The 27,921-nt window shown below is 42.5% G+C and overlaps 1 protein-coding gene across 1 annotated transcript; it reads right to left on the reverse strand.

Moving 5' to 3' along the window:
* Positions 1–241: 241 nt before the first annotated feature.
* On the reverse strand, positions 242–27,458 carry DPT (dermatopontin; the record flags this gene model as incomplete). Its single annotated transcript, XM_084305857.1, has 4 exons — positions 242–1,611; positions 6,129–6,236; positions 16,954–17,079; positions 27,160–27,458. The coding sequence occupies 4 exons, from the start codon at positions 27,456–27,458 to the stop codon at positions 1,545–1,547; spliced, it is 600 nt and encodes a 199-aa protein (XP_084161983.1). The 3' UTR covers positions 242–1,544.
* Between the last annotated feature and the right edge of the window lie 463 nt (positions 27,459–27,921).

The raw sequence follows: 27,921 nt of genomic DNA on the forward strand, positions 1-27,921 counted from the left end.
AGCTAACAAGCTTCTCCAGCTTCCCTAGGCCTCTTAATTTCTCTTGCCCACTGTTACTTGCTTGTCTCAGCAGCTGGCTCTCACAGAAACTCCCTAATTGCCATCACGGTCGCCGGGAATGACAGAGGGTTTCTTTGTGTGCAAATTAATAAGTCGGTGTATCATCGAAAAAAAGGACAAGGCTACAGCAATGCCAAACCTATTATTCATTTATTGGGCAAGTGTAGTCTTAATGCTCACACTTGAGGGTATGCTAGTAAATATGTTAAAAATGCTTGGAGCCTGAAAACTGACTGTCTGACAACACTCTTTCCTGTGAAGCTTGGTCTTAAGTTGGTAGCTGGCCCTTGAGCCAGCACCACTGAAGCCACTGCTAAGTTTGTCGTTGACCTCATGAACCAAGAAAAAGAGCTCTAAATTCTGGTTTGTTCAAGAGCAAAAATCCCACCTCAGATCTTCCTGGAGGAGATCAGCACTCTTTCTTGTTGGATTACAGCTGCTCAGGTGCTGTGCAACCTTCTGAAAACAAGGTCACCCCATTTACAGGGAATGAGATGCACAAGTTGGAGGAACTGAGATCATCTAAGCCATTAGCTTCATTTGTCTATTCCAAGCCAAGAATATATTACCAAGGGCAGATGGGTGCTGTGTAGGCACCCACAGTGGAAACCCAGTCCACATGAAAAGCAGACTCCTGACAAGTGCAGGATGTCTATGTACTGAGAGGGAGAGTGGCCTGAGCTGCTCCTGGGTTTGCCCAGAGTAGAGCTCCCAGCTAGCCATGTCACTGAAAACTTTTAGGGCAATGTAAAAGAGGCTCTCAGTAAAACTGTGTTAGGCTTCTGTTTTTACTGGTGGGTCTTCTGCTCTCATTTTAATCAGGTACAGACATCTTCCAGTATTGCAAATAGCTGGAATTCCCCTGAGTACGCAGACAGCTGCAGCAACAGAGTTCTGCTGAGAGCTTTAACAGGTAACCCCAAATGCAGCATGCCAGAGACCTACCGGTCCTGTTTCCAGCACACTCCTAGCTAAACACTGAGAAGCTGGTGGACATCGCTGGGCTGGTTCCAAGTTGGAAGTAGAAGACAGGAAAGACTACTGCATGCTGGAAAGCTTATAGTGTGTTTCCACCTCATTTGGAGTGCCTGTGCTGGGAAGCAATTTATATAAAGTTGCTATGTGAAAGTTGTATGTGTTCAGAATGACTATATATATATATATATGTAGAAAAGAAAAAAATATGGTAATTGTGCATATGTCATAGACGTTTGTATCATTAACAAGTGTGTGTCCTAAGCAATTTTACTTGGGGGATACAACTGCCAGTGCAGCTCAAAGGAATCCTCCAAAACTGCTGTTGCAAGCATGTGGGCTGGCAATTTATTTAATAGCTCCAGAGGGAAGAATTGTATCTTCAGCAGACAGCTGATGAGTCTTGGTACGTTTTTTGTGAGTCTAATTGCCCTTCACCCATATAATCACTGACCCTCATCACACCTTGTCCATTCCCAAGCTTTCCAATTTGGGTATACTCAATCTTTTTAAACATTTTGGAATGGGCAGTCATACTCTGTCATCCTGCAGACAATGAACTTCCACTGACGATCCCTGCACGGGAAGAGAAACAAGAGAAAGGTGTTAGTGAGATGGAGAGGGCAACTGCAGTGGGTAAGACTGTACAAGTAGGAAAATCTTACACAGGGTACTGTGGCAACAAAAACATCTGTCTGGCATTAGCCAACTTTTCTCTGAGTGCCTCATGTTTTTGTGGGATGGAAGGAGATGAAATATGCCTGGTAGTTACAATTCCTTCCCACTCCCCTACAGGATAAGAAAATCAGCAATCTGAATAAGCAGGTCTCGGAACATCCTTCAGAAGACAATGACTATTGATGTTGATCAATCCTAAATAGACATCAAATCAGTGGTCAAGAGGAAAAGGATGGTTCTGTCTGCAGTTACTGTTGTATGATACAATATTCCAAAATATGTATGAAGTAAAATATGTGGGTGAGTTTCAAGCCATTTCTAAGAGACAAGTTATCCACATAGCAAAATTCACTTTTTTTCCTGTTGGTAGGTCTGCTAGTTAGTAACCTTTATGAAAGATATGAAGGAATCAATATTGAGAGAAATTAAATTCGCTTCTCATCCTTTATCTCCACAAGTCACGTGTGAGGCAAAAAAAATATTTATGGGTATAGGGAGAGTTCATGCTCTTCCTGGTCTGTGGGTAATTGGATGTCTGTACTCTTCTCAGGAGAGTGATACAACACGTATTAGCAGTTGTTTGTAGGAAGCATGGCTGGAGCAGCAGGATTCAACAGTGGAAGCCAGTGATTTAGCGTTCAATAGCTAACAAGCTGCAAATTTCCACCTTAGCTTATTGTGCACTACATTTCCCTTGACAAAATGGCATGAGTTCAGAGGATCAAATGCTGTCCTGCTGCGGAGCATACACAGTGAAAATGTTCCGCTTAGGCTGTTTGCTACAGGCTGAGGAGTTTTAATCCAAAGTGCAGTCCTTGAAGATGGCAGCAGTCGTTTGAACTGGCAATGGGTAGTGCTCCCAAATGCTTCTGAGTGGTTGGATTCTGCTGATAGTGGTCTCCTCAACCTGAGACGTGGGATGGGCAGTGCTGCCATTGAACAGGGGCTCAGCAGCAGCTTTCCTTACAAGACCCTGCATGGTCCTGGTTTTCTGGTGGCCAGCTCCAAGGGATGTGCTGAGACATGAGGCCACATCTTACTAATGGCTGCTCCTCCGTGGCTCCATTGCCTGGCTGACTGTCCTGCAGGAAGATTGATTTGACTCTTAAGCTCTGTGTAAAGCCTCTCGTTCCAGCTTTCATTTGCTGAAGTTCTTTAATTGAAAACTTATGCTAATTCACAGGTTAATGCTGAATCTCATTCGGAATAGGGTCTGTCTCATACTTGTCAGTAAGTCTGTCCTTAATTACATAGTGCTTTATATTTTTATTTCTTCAGACCTTTCCTAGATAGGTTTTTACTGTAATTTCTAAATAAAACTGTTACCAAAGGTTAATGAAATGCAAAAACAGGAATTAGGAATTTTTAGAATTATTTTAGGAAGTCCTCATTTGGACTGTGTGTATCCTTTTCAAAAACACTGTTCCTTTGGTCACTGAGATACTCAGAGAGACAGAAAAAAAAAGGCTATTCATGGATTAACAGGATTTTATGGGTCAAAATTATGGCCTGCTAAACTAGCAAGTATTGTTAGAGAGACTTTTAGCTTTCAAAAGCAGAGGTATAGTCATTTTTCTTAGAAAAAAAAAAGTCTAAAAATAACAAACTGTTTGAAGTGATTAGGAAAGCTTAAACCAAAATATCTTCAAAGGCTTTTTTGTGCCTCTTGTTAGCTTGAGAACATTGCCTGTCATGAGTTAAATAGCCTGAACACAAGTTTTACATGCTTGAAGATGAAAAGCAGTCTCAAAATCTACAGTGTGTTTGCACAGACAAGCTGCATGTGTGTGTCATCCCGACAGGCTGGGTCTGGGAGTCGCTTCTTTTGCTCCTATTCTGCCTCAGCCAGCTGCAAAAAAAAAACACTGTTTAGGATGACAAACATTGCCTGCTTCTGTGAGAGTCATTTGAGAGAGCTGCTGCGTGAATCTGAATTGCAAACTGCTATAGCAAGACAGTTTTTCACTTCATGTGCTAACCAGAACAAGTTGGTTTCAGGCATTCTGGGAGCTGGAGGCCAGAAAATTCATCAGCTCAGAAAAACTTCCTAGATCGCCTCTGCAAAATGTGTTCTTTGTAGTTTTCACCCACTCCTATTGCAGGTTTGTCTCTGCCATCACAGCAGTGGTAGGACAGAGGTGGTGGTGGTTTTTCCCTTTTTCAGGTACTGTGGGACCACAACCTCCCGACATCCCCGTGATGCTGCTGGCCCTCACAGGAGGCTGTGGTAAGCTTCAGCACTCACAGGCAGAAATCTGCTCAGAGGCATCGGTTACCTCAGCTGCTCTGTTTTCCAGATATGTCATTGTGACTCCTGACATTACCCTGGTCCACATCCGATGATGGCTGGAATCCAGCTAGAGGGGAGTGCACTGCCTGTATTATCTCTCCAGCTCTCTGCAGGGGCCATGGGGAACCAGGATTTAGAATAGCATTGGGGAATATTTAAGAGAGAGAAGGAAAAAAAACAAAACAACAAACGAACAAACAAACAGAATAGGGGTGTTCCTTGCAGTCCTAAAATTTACTTATCTAACTGGCTAAAAGGATACTTTCATGTTAACTATGAAAGTTACTCTTCCACTTGTAGGAATAAATTGCAGACACAGCTCCAACCTTCTAATAAATAGGCTAATGAATAGGCCAGAAAATTATGGTTATGAATCTGCAGCAACTTGACAGTGTGCTATCGGTTCTGGAAAGGTCTTATTTTAGGAAATCTTTGTGCTCAGGGGATCCCTAGTGAACTCCAGCGAGCTGAAAGCATCCCAGAGACAAAAGCATCTCGTCTCTTTTGGGTGTTATTAGAGACAGCTTGAAATGTCTGTGTATTTGAACTCCCATTTCTCTCTCCTTTCTCTCCCCTTCTCCTTTAGCCAGATTTGGCAGTGGTAGGCCAGTGCGGGGCACCTTGCCTTGTTGTCTGTGCTGTGTTGGGTAACAAATGCTTTAATATACTACTGGACTGAGGTGTCTGATAAAAAACGTCAGCAAAGAAGTAGCTCACAGAGTTGATGAATTAGAGGTCAGATCAAGATGAAAGACCTCTCTTCCACTGTCAGGTTTCAGTGGCTGCTCACACTCTCCTTAAACCTTTTCTATTAGGGTCTCTACGGTTCCATGCAGACAGCACTGCTGAGTTTATATTTGTTCTAAATTTTAACACTTTATGTGCATAGTAGGGAGGAGGAAAGGCGTCTTTTTAACTGAGCAGGGTGATTACATATCCATTTGCATGACTGCAGCATCACGAGCCTCACTCAAGAAGAACAATTACAAGTAATGACCAGGACCAATCAAGAAAAATTCATTTGAAATTCATTTCAAATTCAGTGAATTCATTTTCTGGAAAGGGATCCATGCACTTCCCATTGACAGTAGTTCCTGATGTGGGCTCATATCAGTTAGAATTGTGTTGCAATGGATCAGGCAGGTTGCAGCATTCAGATTGCATTTTATGTCTTGTGGTCTTCTCTTTGCATACTGGCAAACTCCTCATTTCACTTCAGAGAAAGTTAGGCCAAAATGAGTCCCTCATCCCCTTAAAGGATAGGTTGTTCCAGGATGAATTTTTACCAGCATAGATAAAAGATGCCCTAGCTAGACAAAGGTGAGAAACAATCCTGAAGATGTTTCACTTTACAGAGCTCAGATTTTAGCCAAGCCTATTGTTACTATATATTTCTCTACTGAAATGGACAAGGCAGATGATTCCCTTGTGCATTAAAGTCCCCTTTTTGTAGAATCACAAAATCACAGATGGGTTTGGGTTGGAAAGGACCTTAAAGTCCACCCAATTCCAAGCCCCTGCCATGGGCAGAGACACCTCCCACCAGACTGGGTTGCCCAAAGCCCCATCCAGCCTGGCCTTGAACACTTCCAGGGATGGGGCATCCACAGCTTCTCTGGGCAGCCCGTGCCAGTGCCTCACCACCCTCACGACAAGAATTTCTTCCTAACGTCTAATCTAAAACTCTTCTCTTTTAGTTTAAAACCATTGCGTATTGTCTCATCACTACACTCCCTGACAAAAGAGTCCCTCCCCAGCTTTTCTGTAGGTCCCCTTCAAGCACTGGAAGGCCACTATAAGGTTTCCCCAGAGCCTTCTCTTTTCCAGGCTGAATATCCCCAACTGCCTCAGCCTGTCTTCACAGGAGAGATGCTCCAGCTCTCTGATCATCTTCTTGGGACCTACTCCAACAGGAGCATGTCTGTCTTTCATTGGGGGTCCCGGAGAGTCCTGATACGCAGCCCTGGACAATTCACCACATGCACTGTGAACTTTGGTCCTCAGAAGTACAAGCCCAACACTGAGTAGTGCTACAAGTGATGCAGCACTGTGTACTGCTTGGGGGAAATAGGAAAGGAAGATCTCTCTCTCTCTTAATTTCTAGTAAAATAAATGAAAAGCAAACCTGTCCACAGCAGAGAAAGTTGTTGTTGCCCCACGGATGTAGTAGTCGTAAGTATACATCATCATGTCCATATCTTCTCCATAGTGCCCTGGGTGTTCTGTTGTTAACCTTTAGATGAAGGAAAAAGAAGATAAAATAATGTACCATCTTACCTAAAAGTCCAGTAAATTAGATGCTGATCAGGTTATTTTCCTGTTTCTTTGTAAGTTCATGTTTCTTTATTGCACCATAAGATGAGATTTTACCTCTAAGGCTGCATTTCTCTTCTACGTTATTAATTAATGTAGCTATTCAAATAAATTTCGGTAAGTTTAGAATTGTTCAGAGCAGGTTGGAATATTGCATGCATATACATCTGCAGCTGTAGGATAAAAGCAGCCTGAACAACAATTTAAAGCTTGTCTCCTTACATCTTTATTGCAGGGACTTGCTTGGGCCTTGTTTCAGTCTGTTTGGTTCACTGCTATAAAGTGCTGTAAATGTTGCCAAGTCAAATAACTACAAGCATTTATCCATTTATGAATTATATTAAATGAATGTAGCAATTAATCCGTTCCTCTTTGTTCTTTCCACTTTCTGCCTAGCTTGTGATGTAAAAATATTGGTCTGGACAATATTTGTTCAGTGGATTTTATCTAAGAAGCTCAAAGTGCTTCTGCACTTATTTAAACAAACTATGGTTGCCGCTTCCCTGGGAAATACAAAATAATTCTGCACTTGGTTTTAAGGACATTTCACAGATTAATGAACAGATGCAGGGAGGGGCTGGGACCTTGACCAGTACTTGATGTCAACATTATGTTAGAGGTCGGGAATGGGGACCTGGCGCTCAGTCTTTCCCTGCATTACACCATTTGATGTGGGAGTTGCTAGTGGGGTTGAATCAGCTTCGCTCCAGGAGAGCACAGGAAGAATCGGGTCCCCTGCAAGGAAAACGCTGTCCCTGTTGAAATGCTTGGCTGAACTTCTGTGCAGACTAAAAGGGCTAAAATGCCTGGACAGAAATCCTGGCACCCAGGTTTCTGACTTCATTCAGCCCAGCAGCAGTACTTGAATGATACATGAAGGTGGGCCTAGCACATCCCAGCCAAACACTCGTGTGTTCACAGAGTGTTAAATCAGTGGGATTTGAGGATATACTTAAATATTTTACTCGCTTGGAATATAATTATTGGGATGGTTTTAAGTTTGTAAAATTAGGTGCTTTAGTGGTATTTGTGGCCCAACCACTCACTGTTGGAATACTCAGAAACTGAAAGTTTACCTGAAACCTGAGGCACACTGGATTATATTAGACTGCTTTGCCCTAGATGTACTTGCTATAACAGAAAAATCCTCTGAAATTGCCACCGCTGTCTGTATATTTTAAATGTATTTTTGATCACTTTGTTTACCCCTTTCTTATGCTGTTTAAATCTTTGCAAAGCAGATCTGACTAAATTCTGGGTCATTTTCAGCTTTTCAAAGTAAAAGAAAATCATCACGCAGAACCTCATTCCAAACCAGTCATTATTCCTTACCAAATGAAAAATGGGACGAAATCTGAAACTCAGGCATGGCTTTACAAGATCCCCAAGTCTCAACAGTTAACTTCTTTGAACCTCTCTCGTTCTCCTGCCTCCTGCCCTTTGGCCATGACACTCATCAACCAACTTATGAGCCATGGTACAAGAACACCCATGCCCAAGTGTGTTTGGGAAGCCAAAGATCAGGGCTGGTCACAGTGTTCCTTGTCAGGGCTCTGGCCAGGGGCTGGGGGATTTGCTGAGCCTTCACAGCGCTGTGTTGTTGATAAGAAATGAGCAGCAATATTTCACAGGTCATGCAGGCAGCTGCTGCGGACTAGGAGAAATGGAAGAACCTGCATATGCCAGCAGTTTTGAGGATGGATGAGTAGGTAGAGTCATCAGTAGGCTCTGCAAGTGGAAAAATTGGAGCTGCAGTATTCAGCTCCCATGAAAGTCTGAAACGAGACCACTGTGGATTTTAAGGGAACTGGGTCAGACCCCCAGAAAGAATAATTACAAATATTACAAAACTGTTTCTCATGGCTTCTCACCATTTAGCTGGTAATTTTTCCTAGACTAAAGACTGTCACCTTAATGTGTTTCTGTCAAGCCGTGGCAAACCTAATTTAGGCACTATTTCAATTGAAGGCTGATGGTATCATTTTTGCTTTCAGGACATCACCTCTTGTGTTCTCAAATATATATTTGTCAGTGTCAGACAGCTTACAGTACAGGTTTGAATACTTTATTTTATTTATTTACTTTTTAACCTAGGCAGCCTGTGACTTGGATATCTAATATGCCTTTATGATCCCATAAAAGGACCTTAACCTGAGGATAAGCTGGTCCCTCCGTATAGCCAACTTGCTGAAAGCCCCCCAGTTAGCAAAGAGCTGCTCTGGGGACTCTGCACTCCATGTCTAGAGCTCTGATGGGAGCTAGGGTATATATACTTCACAAAGCCTGACCTTTGTTACCCATTCTGTGTTTTACCCAGTTCATTTCAGTGGAATTCAGTGCCTTGAGGAGGATTTCTTTGCATGCATGAGTGAAGCCAACGATCTGAATTTGGAAACTTGAGAGTGTTTCTGGATCCCTAGCCAGAGATCCTGAGAAAATGGGGCTATGTCTGTGCTAGTAAATTAAACAACGCTGGAGATTGTTTCTGAGTACCATAATTTGATTGCTTAGGCTTGCAAACTGTAGGAACAAACCCTAGGTGTCCTGGTTTCGGCTGGGATAGAGTTGATTTTCTCCCTAGCAGCTGGTATGATGCTGTGTTTTGGATTTGGGATGAGAGTAATGCTGATAACACGCTGATGTTTTAGTTGTCGCAGAGCAGTGCTTACACTAAGCCAAGGCCTTTCCAGCTCCTCACACCCTGCCCGCGAGGAGGCTGGGAGTGCACGAAAAGCTGGGAGGGGACAGAACCAGGACAGCTGACCCGAACTGACCAAAGGGATGTCCCATACCTCGTGAAATTGGGCTGAACAGTGAAACTGAGGGAATTGGCTGGGGGCTGCCATTGCTCAGGGACCAGCCGGACATCTGTTGGCTGGTGGTGAGCAATGGCACTGTGCGCCACTTGTTTTGTTTATTCTTTTTGTGGTTGCTATTTTATTTTTATTTTTTATTTTTAATAATTTTCTTTCTTTTCTTTTGTTCTTTCTCATAAATCCGTCTTTATCTCAGACCGTGAGTTATTACACTTTTCAGTTTTCTCCCCCATCCCACTGGGATGGGGCAGGGAGTGAGCGAACAGCTGTGTGGTGTTTCGCTGTCTGCCGGGTTAAACCACAACCCTGGGACACTTTTGGCCCAGACCAACTGGCACAGTCCCCGCAGAAAACTCAGAGATGCAGTTTGGGAGTTAGCACGTGTGGTACCATTCCCAACAGGCAGGATGTGGACACCCTGCTTTGAAGAGTAAGAGTTTAATAGCGTGGCTGCTTCCCTATTCTAGAGATTCACCTTATATAATTTTAATATGTAGCCTGAGCATCTGATAGTCCATCCTTGAAGATTCCTGGGTCACAGTAGGTTTTTAAATCGTGGCATAAGGACCAGATATGGATCAGGATTTCATTTCACTTTCCCCCATCGGCTCCAGGTTTTGGGGCTTTGTTTGTGCTATTATTTTGAGAAGACACTAAGACGTGTGTTTATATATGTTCCACCAAATGTGTTTCATAACATCTGTTTGGCATTCAGCGAGGAAAATGTTCTGTAATCTTGACCAGCACTATGTTCTGGGCAGGCCAGACTCTGCAAAACACAAGGTTAAAAAGCTGCTTTCAGCCCTACTCAGAGGCAGAAATGAATAACTGAGAGTCAGTTCTCTGAACTTGTTTCATGAGCCTTTTGCTTGAAGAGTAAATCTGATGAATTTTGAAGTAAAGCTCATGAATTACTGTGAAGGGTCCTGCAGACCTTTTGCAGAAGCAGGCGGTGTTATTCTGAAGTGAAGGGATGCAATAGGGAGAGCCTTCGTTTAGCTTCCCACTCTTTTCTTTCTGCCTGCTATCGTTTCCCCCTCCCTCTCAACTAACATCTCCACATTGCTTTTCTATCTCTCATGGCAACTCTGCTAAGATATGTTCAAAAAGCAAGCATATACAATTATGAAAAAAAAAAAGAAAAACAAAAACAAACAGGGTCGTGATCTGCTCTGAAGGTTTTCTTGTTGTATGGACAGACGCCTATTTACTCCATTCGTTCTGGAGAGAAAAATTATAAATAGTGCTCTGAAAGCAGTGTTCAAGTTCACTTGGGTCCGTGTGATCTGTCTGTCTACTTCTGTTCGCTTTGATGTTTGCTGCACTCATTTATGGAACCGTTCCCTTAAGCCCGTGCATCTCAAGGTCATCTGGATAGAGCGGTATCCTTTGGAAGGAAATGCAATTCGTTATCCGCAGAGCAGGGCTCTGCGGTGTTAGCCAGCCCTTCTCTGTTATCCCTGTTTTTGGGAAACCTGGGGATAAGTCTCACAAAATGTATCTCCCAGAGAGATAACACTGTAGAGTTTAGAGCATAGGGATATTCAGTACTTGGTTTTCTTGTCACGGAAGGGAGAATGGTCATTTAACTCAGCATTGAAGGTCTTCTCATAGTCTGCCCAGCGCAGGACGGTGCTTCCCTCAGCATTTGTTGTAGCTCAGTGTGTAACTTTATTATCAGTCTTTTGACTAAAAATACTGTGTTTTACTCTGTGATGTGATTCTCCATATCATCTTTAACTACCTACTAGGGTCACACAGACAGATAATTTCTTTACAGACATGGTAACATTTGTGAGCCACATGTTTATACCCAAGAAGACTCATGGAACAAGTATGAGACACCTTTTACCCATTGGTGAGGCTTTGCCTACCCAAAGGAGTTTGGAAGAACAAGGACAAGGCTCATTTGTGAAGACCCACAGCAACATGCATGGATGCACTTCTGGCATTGACCTCTTAGTCAAAAAAAAAAGGGATTAGGGGAGCATGGAGAAACCTGGGAACTGCTGGGTGCTGAGACAAAGCTGCTGCTGCCATTTGGAGTGACCTAAGGCCTCCAGGGTGGTGCTTTTGGTGCCCAAGAGGGTACACGAAGGAAAACGCTAGAGTAGAGGCTTGCAGAGCAGCAGTGAGGAGAGCTGCGTTGTATTGATCTTGGCATCTAGGCACTGAGTAGTTTGATGTCAAACAAACCCCGAGGAGCAAGAGGATCAGTCAGAAGCTTGCAAGCTGAATTCAGTGAAATTGTTTCCTAAAACCACGTATGCACAAAGATGTTAAGTTTGAGGAAGGAATTGTAGGGGAGGAAATAATAATGTGAGACTTTTAGCAAGTGACTCTCTTTTCAGTCCGTGTCATCCATTTGCAAGAATTAGTACAGAAGACAAAGGAATTTTGCTCCTGCTTTGCTAATCTATTTCAGGTTAGTATGAATTGTATGATGTTTGAACACAAGAAGCTTGGAGCAGTAGGGGCGTTGCTGAGAACAAAAAGCAGGAAATTCTACATGAAAGGCTGGGGAAGAAAAGCCTGTGAGAAAGAATGTGAGTGGTTCAACGTGTATGAGGGAAAGCAGGAAAACCTGGCAGAAAAGGTATTTTCCATAACAGGGTATTTAGCTGGTGTAGAGTTGGTGTGGGATGGCATCTCTTCTGACTGGTTTCTACTCCCCCCTATCCCCACGTTTTTCTGATATACTTTACTATAATCCTATAAATCTTGCTCAGAGCAGGAAAGGGAATGAAAAAGTCGGGATCTGTAACAGGATTACTGTTGTTATTATTGTAGTCTGAAAGTAGTAATGTTGTTTATTTTCCATGGAGAAGAATGACTACGTTAGGGATTAATAGAAAACACAGGGTTATTCATTTAGCACCAAGAAGAATGCTTTGTACTAATCTACAGCGATCCTTTTAATGATCGACTTCAAAGGTAGGTATCATGAATCTATTTTTCACTGATAAGAAGATCTGGTCACACCGAGGCCTTATTACCCCTTACTGAAGTAAATGGCAATTGTGGTATACCTCGCCTTCAGATAGGAGGCAGACAAAAGAAATGAGTCTTTTGAAATATCAAAGACAGCCGGTGGCAGAGCTCATGGTTTCCTGCTCCAACTGTTCAATAGATTTATTCCCTGCTAGTAAGTGTGTTGTTTTGGAGTGTGTTACCCTTTTCTCTTCTTGTGCAACTAGCAAGACGGATGGCTGGTCTCTGACCTTCATTCTCCTCCTCCTTGCCGAACTCTTCCTCCAACAAAGCCACAGCCAAAAGAAGGAGCTGTTTCATTTCAGGAGGGAAATACAAGCTTTAACGTTAACTTCCTGACCTTTGAGGACAAGGAGTGTCCTACGAATGGCCTTACTCTCTCAGATGCTATTTTATAAGTGCTTCAAGAATATGGATTTCCTCAAAGAATTTTGTTTCAAGAACTGGGAGCCCGCATGCCACATTCAATGAAAATGGGAATCATGTGCCTCTTTAATCAATTTCAATTCATCCTCCAGCTGGAGGACAGCAGGCATTCCCTTTTAAAAAGCATGCTGTCCTGAAAAGCCAAAGAAGGTCTTACTAAACTGACTACAGAAATTCCTGCCAATGAGTCCAGTATAGATCCCAGGTTGTTGGCCTGCCAGGGTAGGAGAAATGTCCTGGAGCTGCCCTAGATAATGTGCTTCTCCTAAGGTGTTTCTGGAAGGCACTCCTGGGGATTGGACTGCAAGGTTTTACTGCGGTAACTATACAATCAGTAAAAAAGGAGCAGAGGGGAACTGAGTTCTCCAGAAGTTTATTTTTCCTCCACATCTATTCTGACCTCACCTCCTGGTTTTGTCTCTCTGCCGTTGGTAATCTCTGAGAAGCCTGCTTAGGATCTCATCAGTTTCAATATGGCTTTGGAGGCAGGTTGAGTCAAGAAAACAAATAAGTTCTTTAATCCCCACAGCTCTTGGAAAAAGTAATTGTTTGCCTGGACAATGTCACTGTGACAGAGAGCAGCCACAGCTCCAGACAGACCTTCTGGCACATGGACTGCTGGTTGTTTGGAGAGGGGAAGCAGTCGTAAACAGTCTGTGCAGGCTTGGGGCTGCTCTGTGACATGTGTTTGCTTTTGAGAGTATGGAGTCGAGCTTTCAATTTCCTGGCAAAGAGAAAAATCGGAGGTCTAATGGGACCATTTAATAATGCCGTCTCTGCATCTGCAGTGGATTTGTTTCCTTTATGGTTTGAATAAGCATACAGTTTATTTTACTGTGGTAGCATTCCCCAGCCAGGTGAAATAATTGGAGCTTTTCTGCCTCCTGTGGGGAATGTTAATTATTTTCAGAATGGTAAAAATGTGCAGAATCCATGACAAGGCTTGGCACGATAATGAAGGAAACAAAGTACTTGTAAAAAAATAAAATAGCAAATGCAAAACTATGAGACTGGAAGAGATTAGTGTATTTATTTGCAGTATGGGCTTACTGTGCAGGTAAACTGGGAATTAATGGTGAGAAGATAAAGTGTGAAACAAAAGTGCTGGGACCTCAGAGTAAGAGTATAGATGCTACCAAGCAAAGTCCTTAAGCATGTGTTTGGCTTTAATGGTGTGTTTAAATTAAGCAAAGTGTTTAAGTGTGGATTTCAGTCTGCATGATGGTGTCATAAATTAGTATTCCAATAAATGTCAGCAGGACTCAAACAACAGAGAAGAAGATTCTGGCTGTAGAAACTGGGTCAAATTCTAAAAAAACATTTGTGTGGCTCGTATTCATGGGGGGAAAACTGTCTTTTTCAGTGTAGGGAAGAAAAGCTCATTTAAGGCAAATATATTCCTGAAGAAGAAGAGCCAAGAGAAACCATACATAAAGATCACCTGTCTTGTTGTTTATATATATTTGCCAGAGAGACATGTAAGGAGACAACTGGAAGAAGAAGGGATCAAATACCCAAGGTGAGAATCAATTTAAAGCAAGGCCCTAAGTATTTTCAGTTTTCCTCACATATGCCTTTCTGTCTATAGCTGGTTTCATAATGAGAGATTCATTGCAAGTTAAAATTCAAGGCTCTGAAGGAATTCTGCAATGTGGATTGTCTTTTAATCCAATATGTGGATTTTCCTGTGCCTTACACACAACCCATGAGGCACCACAGTCATCACATATTTTCCTGGTGTTATTTTCCCACATAGCTGTATACTGATAGATGCCTTTGCATGAGATTAGGCTGCTTCAACCAAGAAATATGAGTCAGCAGCAGGTTAATAGCCATTTCTCCGCAGACAGTTTGTTGACAACTAGTTTCTGGAACAGAATAAATATCATTATAGGTTTGGGTAGAAAATGTAATAATATACTATACACACACATTTTTATTGTGTTTTATATGTGTATGCATTTTGAGATATTACCCATGGTAGCCTGGAAATGTTTGGCAGACTGTTTGGAGAACACAGTCTCAGTGGCAAATGCGTCTTAAACTGAGTGCATGATACAGACCAGAAGTGTGATATATGAACGAGGCTTTTTGACGATGTCTTTAAAATGCCATTGGAAGTGGAGTTTTGAGTAAGAGCCTCTGGGTTTAATGAATGGGAAGTCTCGTTGCTGTATACTGAAGTTTATCAGTTCAGACTAGACATATCTGTAGTACTAGAAGTGGTTCCAGGGCATGGGTTTTCATTCTACCACATTGTGGTTCATGTTGTTCATATTCTAGCATAAAAACTAGCACTCCCCCAGACAATGTCTGGATGGAGTAGAGGGAATAAAAGAGAAAAGAAGCTGTTCCCAGCAGACTATGAGCAAGAGACCACTGTTTTGGAGAAGAGGGAGAGTTTAGCTGCATGAGAGTTTAGCTGCCAGCCCACTCTTCCTTCTGTTTGGGATCACAGGATAACTCTGGCTGAAGGAGACCTCAGGAAATCTCTGGTACAGCACCCTGCCCAAAGCAGGGTCAGCCACAAGGTCAGACCAGGCTGCTCATGGCTTTTTTCACACAGGTCTTGAAAGACCAATAGCTTGAAGAGAACAAACGGAGCTCCAGATGGAGGGACTGAGGCTGGTAAAACCCAGTGCCAAATGGTTGCTAAATGTACCCATGATCACATACTACATGCCAGAAGCTTTTTGCAAGCCAGGTGAAGATCTTTCCAGAGGTTTTGTACTGTAGGGACCAGTTCTCCACGCCCAGAAGGATGTGAGCATATGGGACTTAAACCATGCTTAGGGGCAGAAACACTTCACCTGCCTTCATCTGCATGGGAAGACACTAGCTGTTGAACTGCATAAGGCATTCTTTTCCAAGCATGAGACATGGAGTCTTGTCACTGTTTTGAACAGAAGGGCAGCATAGGAGTCTGCGTGCAGCTGGGATGGAAACGCATCCCAGACATCAGTAACCCCAAACATTTACATTTGGGCTTTGCACTGCTCTGAATGCCAATATGCAAGGCAGAGACAAAGCTGTTCCAAGTTGTCAAGACAACATCTGAGGGAAGCAGAACTGTCAACAACAATAAAAGAAGTCAAAGAGGATTTATGCTCTTTCACTGGAAATACAGGCAGCATTAGAGGAGTAAGAGAGTTTGGAAGAAATGCTTAAAAGCTAGTTTTAGTTTTCCTCAGAGGGAAGAGCCTGGGTAGGTGTGTAAATAAACCCTGAGGTAGAAAGCATCCATAGGCAAGGTAGGCTGGAGAGGGGGCAAGAAAATGTTCAAAGGCTTTTATAGAGTTCCTGTCATTTAAAATCCTTAAAAATAATAACAAATAAATAAGTAAAACATATCTATTTTCCTCCTTGCTGCAAAGAGACTGAAGTCTGCAAAGCAAGGCAGCACTGTTGTGTTTGGCCAGTAGCCAGCCAGACAAAGAAAGACCAGGGGGCATGTAAACAGTTTGTATGCATCTCGATGGGAAGTTGACTTCAAAGTTGGGTTCTGGAAGCAAAGATTCAAACACAGATTTCTCCCCCTTTTTTCTAATTATTCTTATTTATTTACTATTTATTTTTAAGTTCAGGGGTTACTCTTTGTATTAGTGAGAATAGCTAGATTAATAGCCCTGGAGCCTAACGTCAGGAGTTCTGTTACACAGACTGGACAGGAGCAATATGATCTTTCCCTACACAGTCTGCTTCTGTGCTTCCATCTCAGTTTAGAGGAACCACACCCTGGACCACAGGGAAGCTCAGGATGTGTAGCTCATTTTTTCTGTAGCCTCTGTGAGGTTGCCAGCACCAGTCGTGATACTGCGTTGAAGTGAGGCCACCTTTTTGTTAGGTTTCAGCTATGATCAGGAGCTCATTTTGACTTTGGGCTTTGAACAGCCATGAGAGGAGGAGCAATATTTATGTACTAAAAATACAAAAATCCCAGATTGTCAGACAGAGGATGATTTTTTTTTTCTTTTTTTTTTTTTTTTTTCTGAGGTATCTGGAAGGAAGTTCAGTATTGTAAGTCATCTTGGTAGAATAGCGTAGCACAGAGATGCTTGTGCTCCTGTAAATGTGTTGGATCAGGGAACAGGAGCTATGTTTGAAATGTAATTTCATTTTGGGAATTCCTGTCATAGTTTCCAGCATAGATAGGCTGTTGTTGATACCCAGATTTGTTCATTTAGGACTAGCTAATGTGTTGTATTGTTCAAGGCTCTCATTCTCTTCCCTTAAGTCATGGAGCCTCAAGAAGCCTGTGGTCAGATTGGAAATAACTTATTTAGTCCCATAAAACACAGTTAACTTTTTCTTAAACAATTGTGTTAATGGGACAAGGGGCTAAAGACACTTAAAGGAACTGCTGGGGAAAAGAGACTAATAGGTTTGGTTTCAGCCTGAACTTACCAGCACGAATATGGGCATCGCCGGCTGTAGCGGCAGCAGTAAAATTGCCATTCACGGTCAAGCACAGATGGAAAATACTGACTCTGGAAACCAGCCACCAGCCCATTGTTTGAGCAGGTCTGGTACCTAAAAGAGAAGTGAAAGAAGAGAACATGTAAAGAAGACGTTGTCTTAGATTCCGTACTAGTTTCAAGCACTTCTGAAAACAGCATTTTTTATTCAGGGCAGAAGCTAGGGATTTTGCTTTGTATTGTGAAGCATTGGCTGAATGTGCTGTATATTTAGTTACCAGTTTATATAAGAAAGCAGCAGTAATTGACAAATAATGTCTTTGTGTTTACATTGCACTTAAAACAGTTTTTACTGTTTTTAAGTATTTAAACATTCCAATATGTCAGTGAAACAAGAAAATTGTTGTGGTGTTGCCATTCTCAATTGTTTACAAATCATGAGACTGACTTCAAAGTAGTCCATTAATACCTTTACGTTGGAGTTTGAGCATTTGGAGTTCACTGGAGTAATTTTTTTGACTGCTTCTCTACAAAAAAGATAGCTTAGAAACTCCTTTATATGAGAAGTTTATCACTTCCTTTCATTTTATTTCTTTCTCAAATATTTTTTTTCAAGGAGAAGGCAGTTACTGCAAAACATTATAGGCTTGTGATGAAATGATGATTTGATAACAATCATATCAGGAAAATTGAGACCCGGGCCTTAGAAAATTATAAGACTAACATAAATTTTGTGAAAAATCTGTTTCTTCATGCTTTCTGTGTACTCAGGAATTCTGTCATATGGGTAAGACAGTGCCTTCAAGGAGAATATGCATGGTCTCCAAGCATGCAAATACAATCCTCTCTTTCTGCTCCCCCTACAAGAATCTGGACACTGATACCCAAAGTAATTGAAGCAATAATCAGAGTTTGAAGAGCTCACTTCTTTGAGAGTACAGACAAGGAGAAAAAGAAAACAGACAGCTCATTAACTCAGATGATGAGCACTCATTCTCTCAAGCACCATCCTAGCCTCATTGTTTCCCTGTTGGGGAAAATTACAGGAATTCAGTTTCTTCCATTTTCTTTCACCCTTTATCAAGGAAAAGTGTAGCCACCTGTAGCAAGCCTTCTTTGTGATATCTTAAAGTCAAATACATTGATATATCCAAGAAGTAAGTTTACGATTAAGAAATACAAAAAAATAAAAATAAAAAATAATAATCATAGTTTCAGTCAGTAACCTCAGTTTATTTTCATTTTTTTTGTCCTATGAGAAAAGACTAAGTGAGCTGGGCCTGTTTAGCCTACAGAAGAGGAGATTGAGAGGGGATCTTATCAACCTCTAAAAATACCTGAGGGGACAATGTAAAGTAGATAGGGCCAAACTCTTCTTAGTGGTGTGCAGTGAAAGGACATGGGGTAATGGGTGAAGGGTAATGAACCACGGGAGGTTTCGTCACTAGATGAAGAAGAACTTCTTGTAACGAAGTGGGTGACAGAGCACTGGAATGGGCTGCCCAGGGAGGTTGTGGAGTCTCCAAGGTTGTGGAGATGTTCAAAACCCACTTGGACTAGGTGATCTCTGGAGGTCCCTTCCAGCCTCAGCCATTCTGTGATTCTGATTCATGAGCCTTTCCAGAAAGAGACATACATCGTCTAACACTCTGGTGTTTTGAAAGTCATTCACTTGTGCATACAGGTGTTAGTGCTTGCAAAGTATGAGGCTTGAATTTTTTGCATTCAAAGGCTTGAATGCAAAAACTGAAAAAGTGATCAGTTTTGACCAGCACATAGATGAATTCCTCTGCCTGACTTTCAGCTTCCACCTTTGAGCCAGAGGTCTCTTCTGTATGTCTTTTCCATGGCGTTGTGTTGTTCAGACAAGATTATTTACATTTGTTTGTATCCCCGGATCTCCCACATTACTGGGGTCACTCATATGTGCTGTGCTTTGTCAGACTCCTTCAAGGACCTCCAGAATTAAGCAGTGATGGGGACTCAGAGTTGCTATGGTATCGCACCAAGTAAGGCAGTTTGGCTCACACTCAGAGGATTTCAGCAGGACTTTGATAGGAAGTTGCTCTGTTTTTTGGCACATGGGCCATGGGAACATATGGCTAAGACTCTGTGTAAACATGTTGGATAGTTTCAGATGATTGGTGTTACCCTGATGGAAGGAAGGTTGATGCACAGAAATATTGGGAATGAATGTACCTGTTGCAAAATGAGCGCTTTCCTGCGTTAATCGGTGTAAAGTAGAACCAAACTTGTGTCTCCTCATTTTCTTCTTCCTCCCCCTCTTCCAGTTGCAGGCATTTCCTCTGCTCCCTTATGCCCTGGGAGATTTTTTAGCTCTTGTGCCTAGGTGCAATGCTGTGACTATTTTGTTCCCTCATTTCTTCTGCATTTCCTCTCAGAGGCTTGGCTTTGCCATGCAATTTTTCATTTCAATTGATCAGCACTCGATATTCCTACCCATGTTTGTCTTTGTGAGAGGTTCTTCCTTCCCCTTTTCTCTCCCCACTTGATTACATTCAGTCTGGAAAGCCCTGCTCTCCTTTCCCTACAACTGTTTTTATTTTCTTAACACTTCTACTAATGCACTCAAATATTGACAGAAAGATTCATTTTCAGAGAGTTGTCACAGGTGGACCCTTCTCTCTGTTGGGGTTTGAAAAAAAATGTGGCTAATGCAACACTCCCATGCTTACATATGTAGATATTTGAACACCAGACTTCAGGAATATTTGATTATTTTTGATCACTGGTCTATGTTATCATTAAAAGAGTGTTTAAAATATATATGTATACATACACATATATTTGGAGTCTCCTTAAAAATTAGTTTCTTAGATGCAGAGTATAAGTGGAAATAAATCATGCCTTGTAATTGCATTGCTATTTTATTTTTAAAACATTCAAAGGAAAATGTGAAATTATCTTTTAAGCTCATGTTCATTTCTCCCTCTCTAATTCTGTCTCATGTTCATAAAGTACTGCAGTCCATTTTTCAAGCTCAATATTGGGTTCAGTGAGAGAAAGATAATGGTGAAATTGAAGTACTTTTCTTTAGCCTTGAGATAATACAAGATTATTTTTCTTCCAGTCTTTGTAATTTTCAAGTCAAATCCTAATATTCCTCTGGAAATGAAGAAATGCTCTCAGAAGTTGGAATGCTTATTTGTGAGTTCGTGTAAAATCTTTTCTCCTATTTTTCTTCTCCCAGTTGGCCTCTTCACTGCAATCAGAAAATAAGTCTTCAAAGGAAACAAACAACCCCCTCCCCACACACCTTTTTAGTCAGATGCTGTATGCGCTGATCTGAAAACAAGACTTAATTTGTGATGATTTCTTCCTTCTGTGTTAAATTCACTATTCCTGTCACAGTAAATCCTGCAAACACGTAGGGTGAATAAAAACCAGTGATTCAAGCCCTTTGATTTATGGCCAAATTAAAAAATGTCCTTTTTCACCAGACCCACTCTGTAGCATTTTTTGTTATAGAGATAATTCAGAAATAATGTTGCTGGGCTCTCTTCATTCTTGAAGTCCTAACACTGCTAAGATACCTTTTAGAAGGTGAATGCAGAAGAGCGTGAGAAACCAGCTGGAAGTGCGTGGGATTAAATTTGGCAACGGATGGGTTGTTTTGTTTTTCTTGTTGGCTCAAATTGCGTTGCACGACGAGTTGCCTTTCGGAGCTGGTACTGGGAGAAGAGGAGGTGAGCTGGCTGGTAGGTGGAGGAGTGGGCAGATGGGTGGCGGTGAGGGTCAGGTGCTGCTGGATGGGAAGTTGCCCTGCCCTTCCCTCGTTTACATCTGCTGGAAATGTCAGCTGTGTTCTGTGGAGAGTAAGTTGAGAGCCTTGTGCCGGGAGGAGTTCTGTGTAGCAACAGGTAGGGTATGGGGGCTGAGACTTCCCACTGCCTGCTGCAACTGCTATGAAAATCTACTCCGTTGCCAAATCTTCTTCTGACCAGGTTAGTAATTAGTGCTGTACAGCTCAACCAAGGCGAGCAACCAAAGAGTATATCTCCATTATGAGTTAGCTCAGGTCAAGACTGCGTTTCTGAAGTAAGTCTCCTGGTCATCCTTGCTTTATGCTCTTTGGTTCCCATTGCAAAATGTTGGAGCATGTAAATTGAATTCAATTCCATTGAATTTCCACTTAACTGGAAAATTTATTCAAAAGCTTTCCTTGTTCTCCGATTCACATTTAGCCATAGGACCAGACGAGAAGCGGTCTGAAGCAAACCTACTCAAAATGTGTGTGTGGATTTTGGGTGCTGTGCACGAACTGTTTCACCCTACAGAACCACTTAAATCATCCCACAATATTTGCAAATGTTGATACAGTCTCAGAAACCAAGCGTATAGCTCCTTGACTCAACAGTTGCCTGCCAAAATGAAGACAAATATCGCTTGCAATAGTATTCTTGCTTTGAACAAAAGCACCATTTGTGGGAATACTTCATCCTTATGCCTGTGTCCTATTTTTGTTCTTTGCTAGACAGTGCCCCAGAGTGCTGTGTCCCATCTAAAGCTGTGTTGTAAGCCCATCCCTGAGGCCCTCCGTCCCTCAGATATGTTAGAAATTAGCCTGCATAGCATGCGTATCCTGAGGATGATGACCCGAAGAAAAACAGATCTGCTGAGCTGCAGTAAAGGATACTTTTAGAGCCCGTATTGAGCCCCTGCCATGCTGGTGAGGTAGCACTCCCTAAAGCTCTCTGGAAACATGCAGCCTGACACACAGTAGGCATGTGGTCATGGCGCATTAAGGGCAGTTTGTTCCTTACAACAGGGTTACCTGAGAGTGTCGTTCTGTGTACCTCCAAAAATCCCACTTTATTTTTTTGCTCCAGAGCAGATGGCTTCTGTAAAATATGTATCATTAATTACTTTAAAGCTGCCTCTCTGGAGCCTGTCAGAGCAGAACGGCTCCGTGTACTATGGCGAGATGTCAGACACGACAGACTGACCCAGCAGAAATAAAGCTGCGTGCTTCCATCTGCAGTCCTGCCCGGAGCGCGTGGAGAGAGGTGGCCTAACCTCATGCAGCTGGTAGGACCGTGGCCAGAGTGTGGGAGGCATTTGATAATGAGATGTTAGTTATGCTGTTTTCCTGTAGTGTCGTTTCACCAAAATCTCTTTCTTTCAGTATCCAAAACTTTTGGTACAGTTTTTTTTGGGGGCGCTGTCCCGTAGTCCTGTTTTTTTTTTGTGGCCTGTCCTCCCTCTGTGTAATTTGGTTAGTTGCATGATGAAAGCTAATTCGATGATCCATCTGTTGTTACAGATGAGTGAGGAGAGAGAAGTGGCTGAGGGTAGGCTCAGGACACTTGGAGCACTCGCAGTCAGACGATGGGAACTGCTTCTGCGTGTTTGATTAGGCCGTGCCAGTCTCCAGCAGCCACTTCTACGAGGAGTCTTCACTATCTGTTGTGGGGAGGGGAGACGTGTTGTCATCCACTTCCACATGCCAAAGGCTACTTCTCTATGAACGTCTGCTAGGTTTTTATTTCCCTCACAAGAGCCAGATAATCACACAGGGGTAAGTGCTGACTGTCCTTTCTCCTCACTGCGCAAAGGGAAGGCAAGGTCATAATCCCTCTCTTGATTTCGTTCTGCCAGGTGTTGGCGATGCCTCCCTACCCACAGAAAGACCCCCCTCCTCTGCAAGTGCTCCCACTGGGCTCAGCTCACTGCAGCTGTGCTAAAAGCCTGGAGCGCTATCCCTTTAACATAAACCTAGGATTGTGGAGAAATTAACTTGTTTGTGTAGACAGCACAAATGGGAATATTTCAAAAGGCAGCTTGATTATCAGGCTTGGGTAATACAGCCTCAAATTTGAGTCTTGGGATTGGTCAGAGATGGAGAACAAAAACAGTTCCTCACAGATGTACTGGGGTGAGCTGCCAGCGTCTGAACAGGAGGCTATTACAGACACTTCCTTCCTTTGCTCACGGTCTGTCCTTGCACCCAGTTTGTGGGAAATAGGGCTGCATGCCTGCTTAAAGGATCTGCATGTGTCTTTGTGTGCATAAAGAGAAGGGAAAGAGCAAGAATGGGAATGGGGTGGGAGAATCTAGATATCTGTTTTTTCCAAGTCCCATCCAAAGGCTTTCTCAGAAGCCTAAACAAAGAAAAGAGCCAATAAACATGCATGAAATAGCACTTTGCTAGAAACGTTTCTACTTTGTGCTGTATGGATAACCGGGAGTATATTGGGGATATGGCACAGTTCCATCTCATATGTGGTGTAAAACAAACATTTTCTCCTGGAAGGAAAAGTTGCCTTTCACTTACATGCTTTAGTTTATTTAGTTTATTTGCTTGTTTCATCCCTGCCCTTTGATGCAATCACTTTTAGGCCAGAAAAAATGTTTTTCTTAAGTACCTTGTTCAAAGACTGGTCTGTGGAGACAGCTTTGTAGTATCCAGGGAAGCACTGAAGTAGTCTCGCCAGCTTAGACCTTAGATCTTACATTTTCTTAGGTGGTGAAATATCCAAGGTCAAACTTCCTCCAGGACAAATCAAGCTAAAAACATATGCTTTATTCTGTCTGAAAAAGCACAAATCCTTGAGATGTCACAGTAAATAAATAACTATAAGGCCAAGGACTCTGTAGGATGAGGGGATGTCCTGAGGACTTCCCTAATCCAGACATGAGTATTTCCAAATTATTGAGGAACAGGTTCTGCTCCCAGTGTTGTTAGCATCTGGCTTAGCATATAGCCTCTGCAGAGACAGTAGGGCCAGGAGTAAGTTGTTGGGACAGATTTAGCAAAGCCTTTATAAGTATACTTCACTTTAAACATATTCACGGATTTATGGAGCGGGGAAGGCTGAGAAGAAATTAGTCATCTAATCAAATCTTTTGCCAAAATTTTCCTTGCGAGTCTTCTAACACGTTCAGAGGTTTCTCAGCAAAACACAAAAGAACAGAGGTTCAGCAAAACACAGAGGAACATGCTTTCTTCAGAAGTGCAAATGCACATAGATGATTTGTTGATGCCTAATGTGGATTTGTGTCATTGCCCTCTTTTTGCTGAATCCTTTTTTTTTTTTCATATCTGTAAGATGCAAAGTCTTACAGGTTTAATCCTAGAAGTCCATATAATGCCTAGTGTTAGTGTAGGAAGCAAACTTACCTACAACAGCTCTGCCAGTGATCCCCTTCTGCCCTCCAATACCTCCAGCTCTCCCAGCCCTATGCCCCCTATATTCTACCATTTTTCCCTATAATGCTAATGGCTTTGTATTCCTTGCAGTTCCTCTTTCTAAAGCTTTTCTTGCTTTGTTGTCTTTTCTAAAGAAACCTCGCTTGGATTTGGCTCTGTTGTGCAGCTGCACAGCAGTCAGAATTGGTGATTTGTGAAATGCCACAAACATCATTTGTCAGAGGTAATTTTTTTTTGGTTTCTGCCAGAAACACGTTTCTGGTGTTTCTGAGAGATGGCTGAGAACTGGAGGGAATTCAAAGGAGAGCTGTATGTTGGAAACCTAAAACTTGGAGAGGAAAACTAGAAGAACAGAGATGTGTTCAGTCTGAAAGCAAAAGCATGGGTGAAGGTGAGGCATAGATGCTACCTCCTAAGAGATTTTGCAAAGATTGCAGTGTGCTCGTTCTCGTTACTCCATGAAGGTAGGGCAGGGAATAAAAAGCCTCAATTACAGCAGAGGACACGTAGTTAAATTATGGGAAAAATGAGGCAATTTTGTGGTTACTGTGAAACAAGACATTGAGTATCCCTGGCTGTGATGTGCAAGGTGAGACAAAATGCCCTGTGACTGCAGCTGAAGAAGAAATATTATAGTTCATCCTCCCAGCATGGGAAGTGGACTAGGTAGCCCAGCAGAGTGCTGTGTCAGCTGATGTGAGGATGATACATTGCTCACAAACACATTTGTTATCGAGGAAATCAGTGCAGAAACAGAGGTGGCCAAACAGGAATTGATACAGGTTATGACTCATGTTTGTAATCCAAACTGATTACTGAGTGAATCTTTTTAGAGCTTGGGGTGGCTCCAAATAGCACTGAAATGAGTATGGAAGGCAGAAAAAAGAGGCAGCTATGAGAAGCAATGTGAAGACTGCCAAGAGAGTAGGTGTGGGATTATCAAAGGCCCCACAAATTACATCTGTGCTGTCACAAAAATGTGAGTTTTGGGTGTGGTCTCGGACACCCCATTCTGTTTTTTTTTTTTTTTTTTTTTTTTTTTTTTTTGTTTTGTTTTGTTTTGTTTTGTTTTGTTTTTTGCTGGCTAATGCTGACTCCAGCCTGGGATGAGCCCACTGGGTTCTTGGGCAGCAGCATTTGGGCACAGTGAGGGCTGTGCTGGCATGCTGCAAACCATCCTCCGTGAAGCACTATAAATGCAACCAGCCCAGCCCTGTGGTACAGAAAACTGCAGAACGTGACCAGGCACAGCTAAGATGTACAGCAATAGCCTAAGGAATTAGGAGCACAGGTTCATCTTTGCAAAGAGATGTGTGTTCCCAAATCACTTTGGTGCCTTTGACAGCCCCCCATGCTCTACCTCTAAAATAGGTAGAAGAAAGAAAGAGATCTATGCAGAGTAGACAAATAGATGTAAGGATGTTAGACTGGAAAGGTCAGCTAGGGAAGAAATAACTAGAATAACTCCAAGAGCTGGGAGGGAGAGTTAGAGTTAAAAACATTAAAGAGGGGTTGGACAAGAAACATGTTTGGAAGAAAGATAGGGTTGGTTGAATGGCAATAGGAAACATGTAAGCGAAAAAAGAGGACAAAGTGAAAAGAGTTTTTTAAGAGATGGAGAAAATAAGATTCAGATGGTATGCTGTGGATGTAGTCATAATAAGCACACGGAGTGTGATGATGAATACAGCCTCATGGTTCAGCTAGCAGAAGAAAACGTTCTGTATAGATTGTACACTACCCTGTTTGTAAGAAGTAAACTTGAGCAGTTGCTGTCAGGGATTTTTGGAAAGAGAATAACCATTTTATTTTGAACAACAGAAAGGTCTAATTCAAAATTACTATGCAGCAAGTAGAAATTGCACCAATGTATGAAAAATGAAGTCACCCAGTATTATCACAATGTCTTCTTTCTGTCTGTTTTGCAGCCCTCTCCCTTTCTTTTCAGTTCTGAAAAGTGAAGTATGGGGTCAGTCTTTCTTTCCTTAGGAATTGCATCAGCCATAGGAATGTATCCCATGGTAAATGAAATACTATGAATAATTCAGGGCAAAACTTTGAATCATTTAAAAAGCAGAAGCTTAATGTTTCATTGTTAACCTGTTCCCATATGATGTAAAATTTGCAAAAGTCACATTGCAATTTATGGAGCAGAACCATTTAAAATATTTGAAAATATTCTTGCATTCATTTCATTTTGTCCAAAGAACATTTCATATTCAGAGTTGTCTGAAAATATTTCACGTTTCATGAAGAAATCAGTAGAAAATTAAATATTGGGTATATACTGCCTAAACATGATTTGCCATACATATTTCCAAAAATTATTGTGGCCACAAAATATGATCACTTTTGCCTGTAAGCATAACAGAAAATGTAATGTTTAGTGTACCCAAAGTGGCTGTACGAAGGATTTAACATGACCTTCTGCTATCATTATCATGGATATATACGCTGTCATTATCAGGGATATATATGCCACCATCATCACTCGTTAGTGCAGATTTTTGGTTCCTGTAATACCAGCATGACTAGAAAACAGCCTTTGGCTGGGCCTAAGCCAAAAAGCTTAGCAATGAAAACACAAAGAGAGAAGCCAGCGCAATACAGGGATTTTTTTTTTTCTAGTGATAAGAACAGGAGGTCGGTGTCATGAGCTAGACAGTTTGTTCCCCAATTTAGTCACCAATTCAGCGTGTGGCCTTTCAGAAGCAGCTCTGTCCTGTACTCTCTGAAGGTTTGTGCCTCATTTTCCTCACCTGCAAAGCGACATTTGCGAGACCAACCCCCTTGGCAGCTGAGGCTGCAAGTGACCGAACAGCACAGCGCACTGAGGCCCTCCAGCAAGGAAGCGCTACAGAGGAGGCAGAGGGGATGCTGCTGACCGCCCTCACGCATGCATCGCGATTAAGGGGTCTCAGGCAGTTACTGCTCATTGCCATCGCTACGGCTGCGGTACGAGCACCCTCCTTCCAGAGGGGGTATGAGGGCTGCGCCCTGCCAGGACGGTTCGGGGTGTCCTACCATTCGGTGCCCGCCCTGTTGATCTCTTCCCACCAGCACTCTGTCGGCTCACCGAGGCTCTGGGCTGCCGGCATGCAGGCGTAGTTCCACAGTCTGTCGGAGCCTTCCTTCTTGCTGAAGACACTCCTGACGGCCACGATCACCTGCCCGTGCGGGCACTGGAAGTTGAAACCCTGCCGGTACACATTGACCCATTCATCGTTATCTCCATAGTTATAGGGGCCGTAGTAGTAGTCACCATACTGGCCCCATGCCACTGTCACCAGAGGCAGGAACACCCAGAGAAGGACGAGGTCCATCCTGAGGATGTTTCTGGCTTAGAAATGCCCCACTGGTGTGTTGGGCTGGCTCTTTTATATTGCCTCTAACATTTGGCTTCCAGATGTTATGTTTCCAGATCCAAGTGCAATGTGTCATTGCTTAGCAAAACTTCTCTGAGTTACAGGCACGTCCAATTGCTTTTAAGGTGGAATTCTGCAAGTACAGTAACTGCAGGCCCTAGGAGCAGGGGCTTCCCACCACCACAAACCATCTACGATCCCTTATGGCAGAGCTACTGTATACAGCAAGAGGCACGTTGTAGTACAGCTGTCACAGACAACCCACTTCTATCTGCAAGACAGCGGTTAAGTCTGAAAACTACTTTATTTGAAATTAGAGCTCTATTTGAAGTAGCCGTTTTCCATCATTAGTAACATCCTACAAAATGTGATCGTGTCTACCCCCCTTCCTCTTTCCCTTAACTATGTGTGAAGGGATCCT

This window comes from Netta rufina (assembly GCF_964035555.1).
Source record: "Netta rufina genome assembly, chromosome: 1".
NCBI classification, from domain to species: domain Eukaryota; kingdom Metazoa; phylum Chordata; class Aves; order Anseriformes; family Anatidae; genus Netta; species Netta rufina.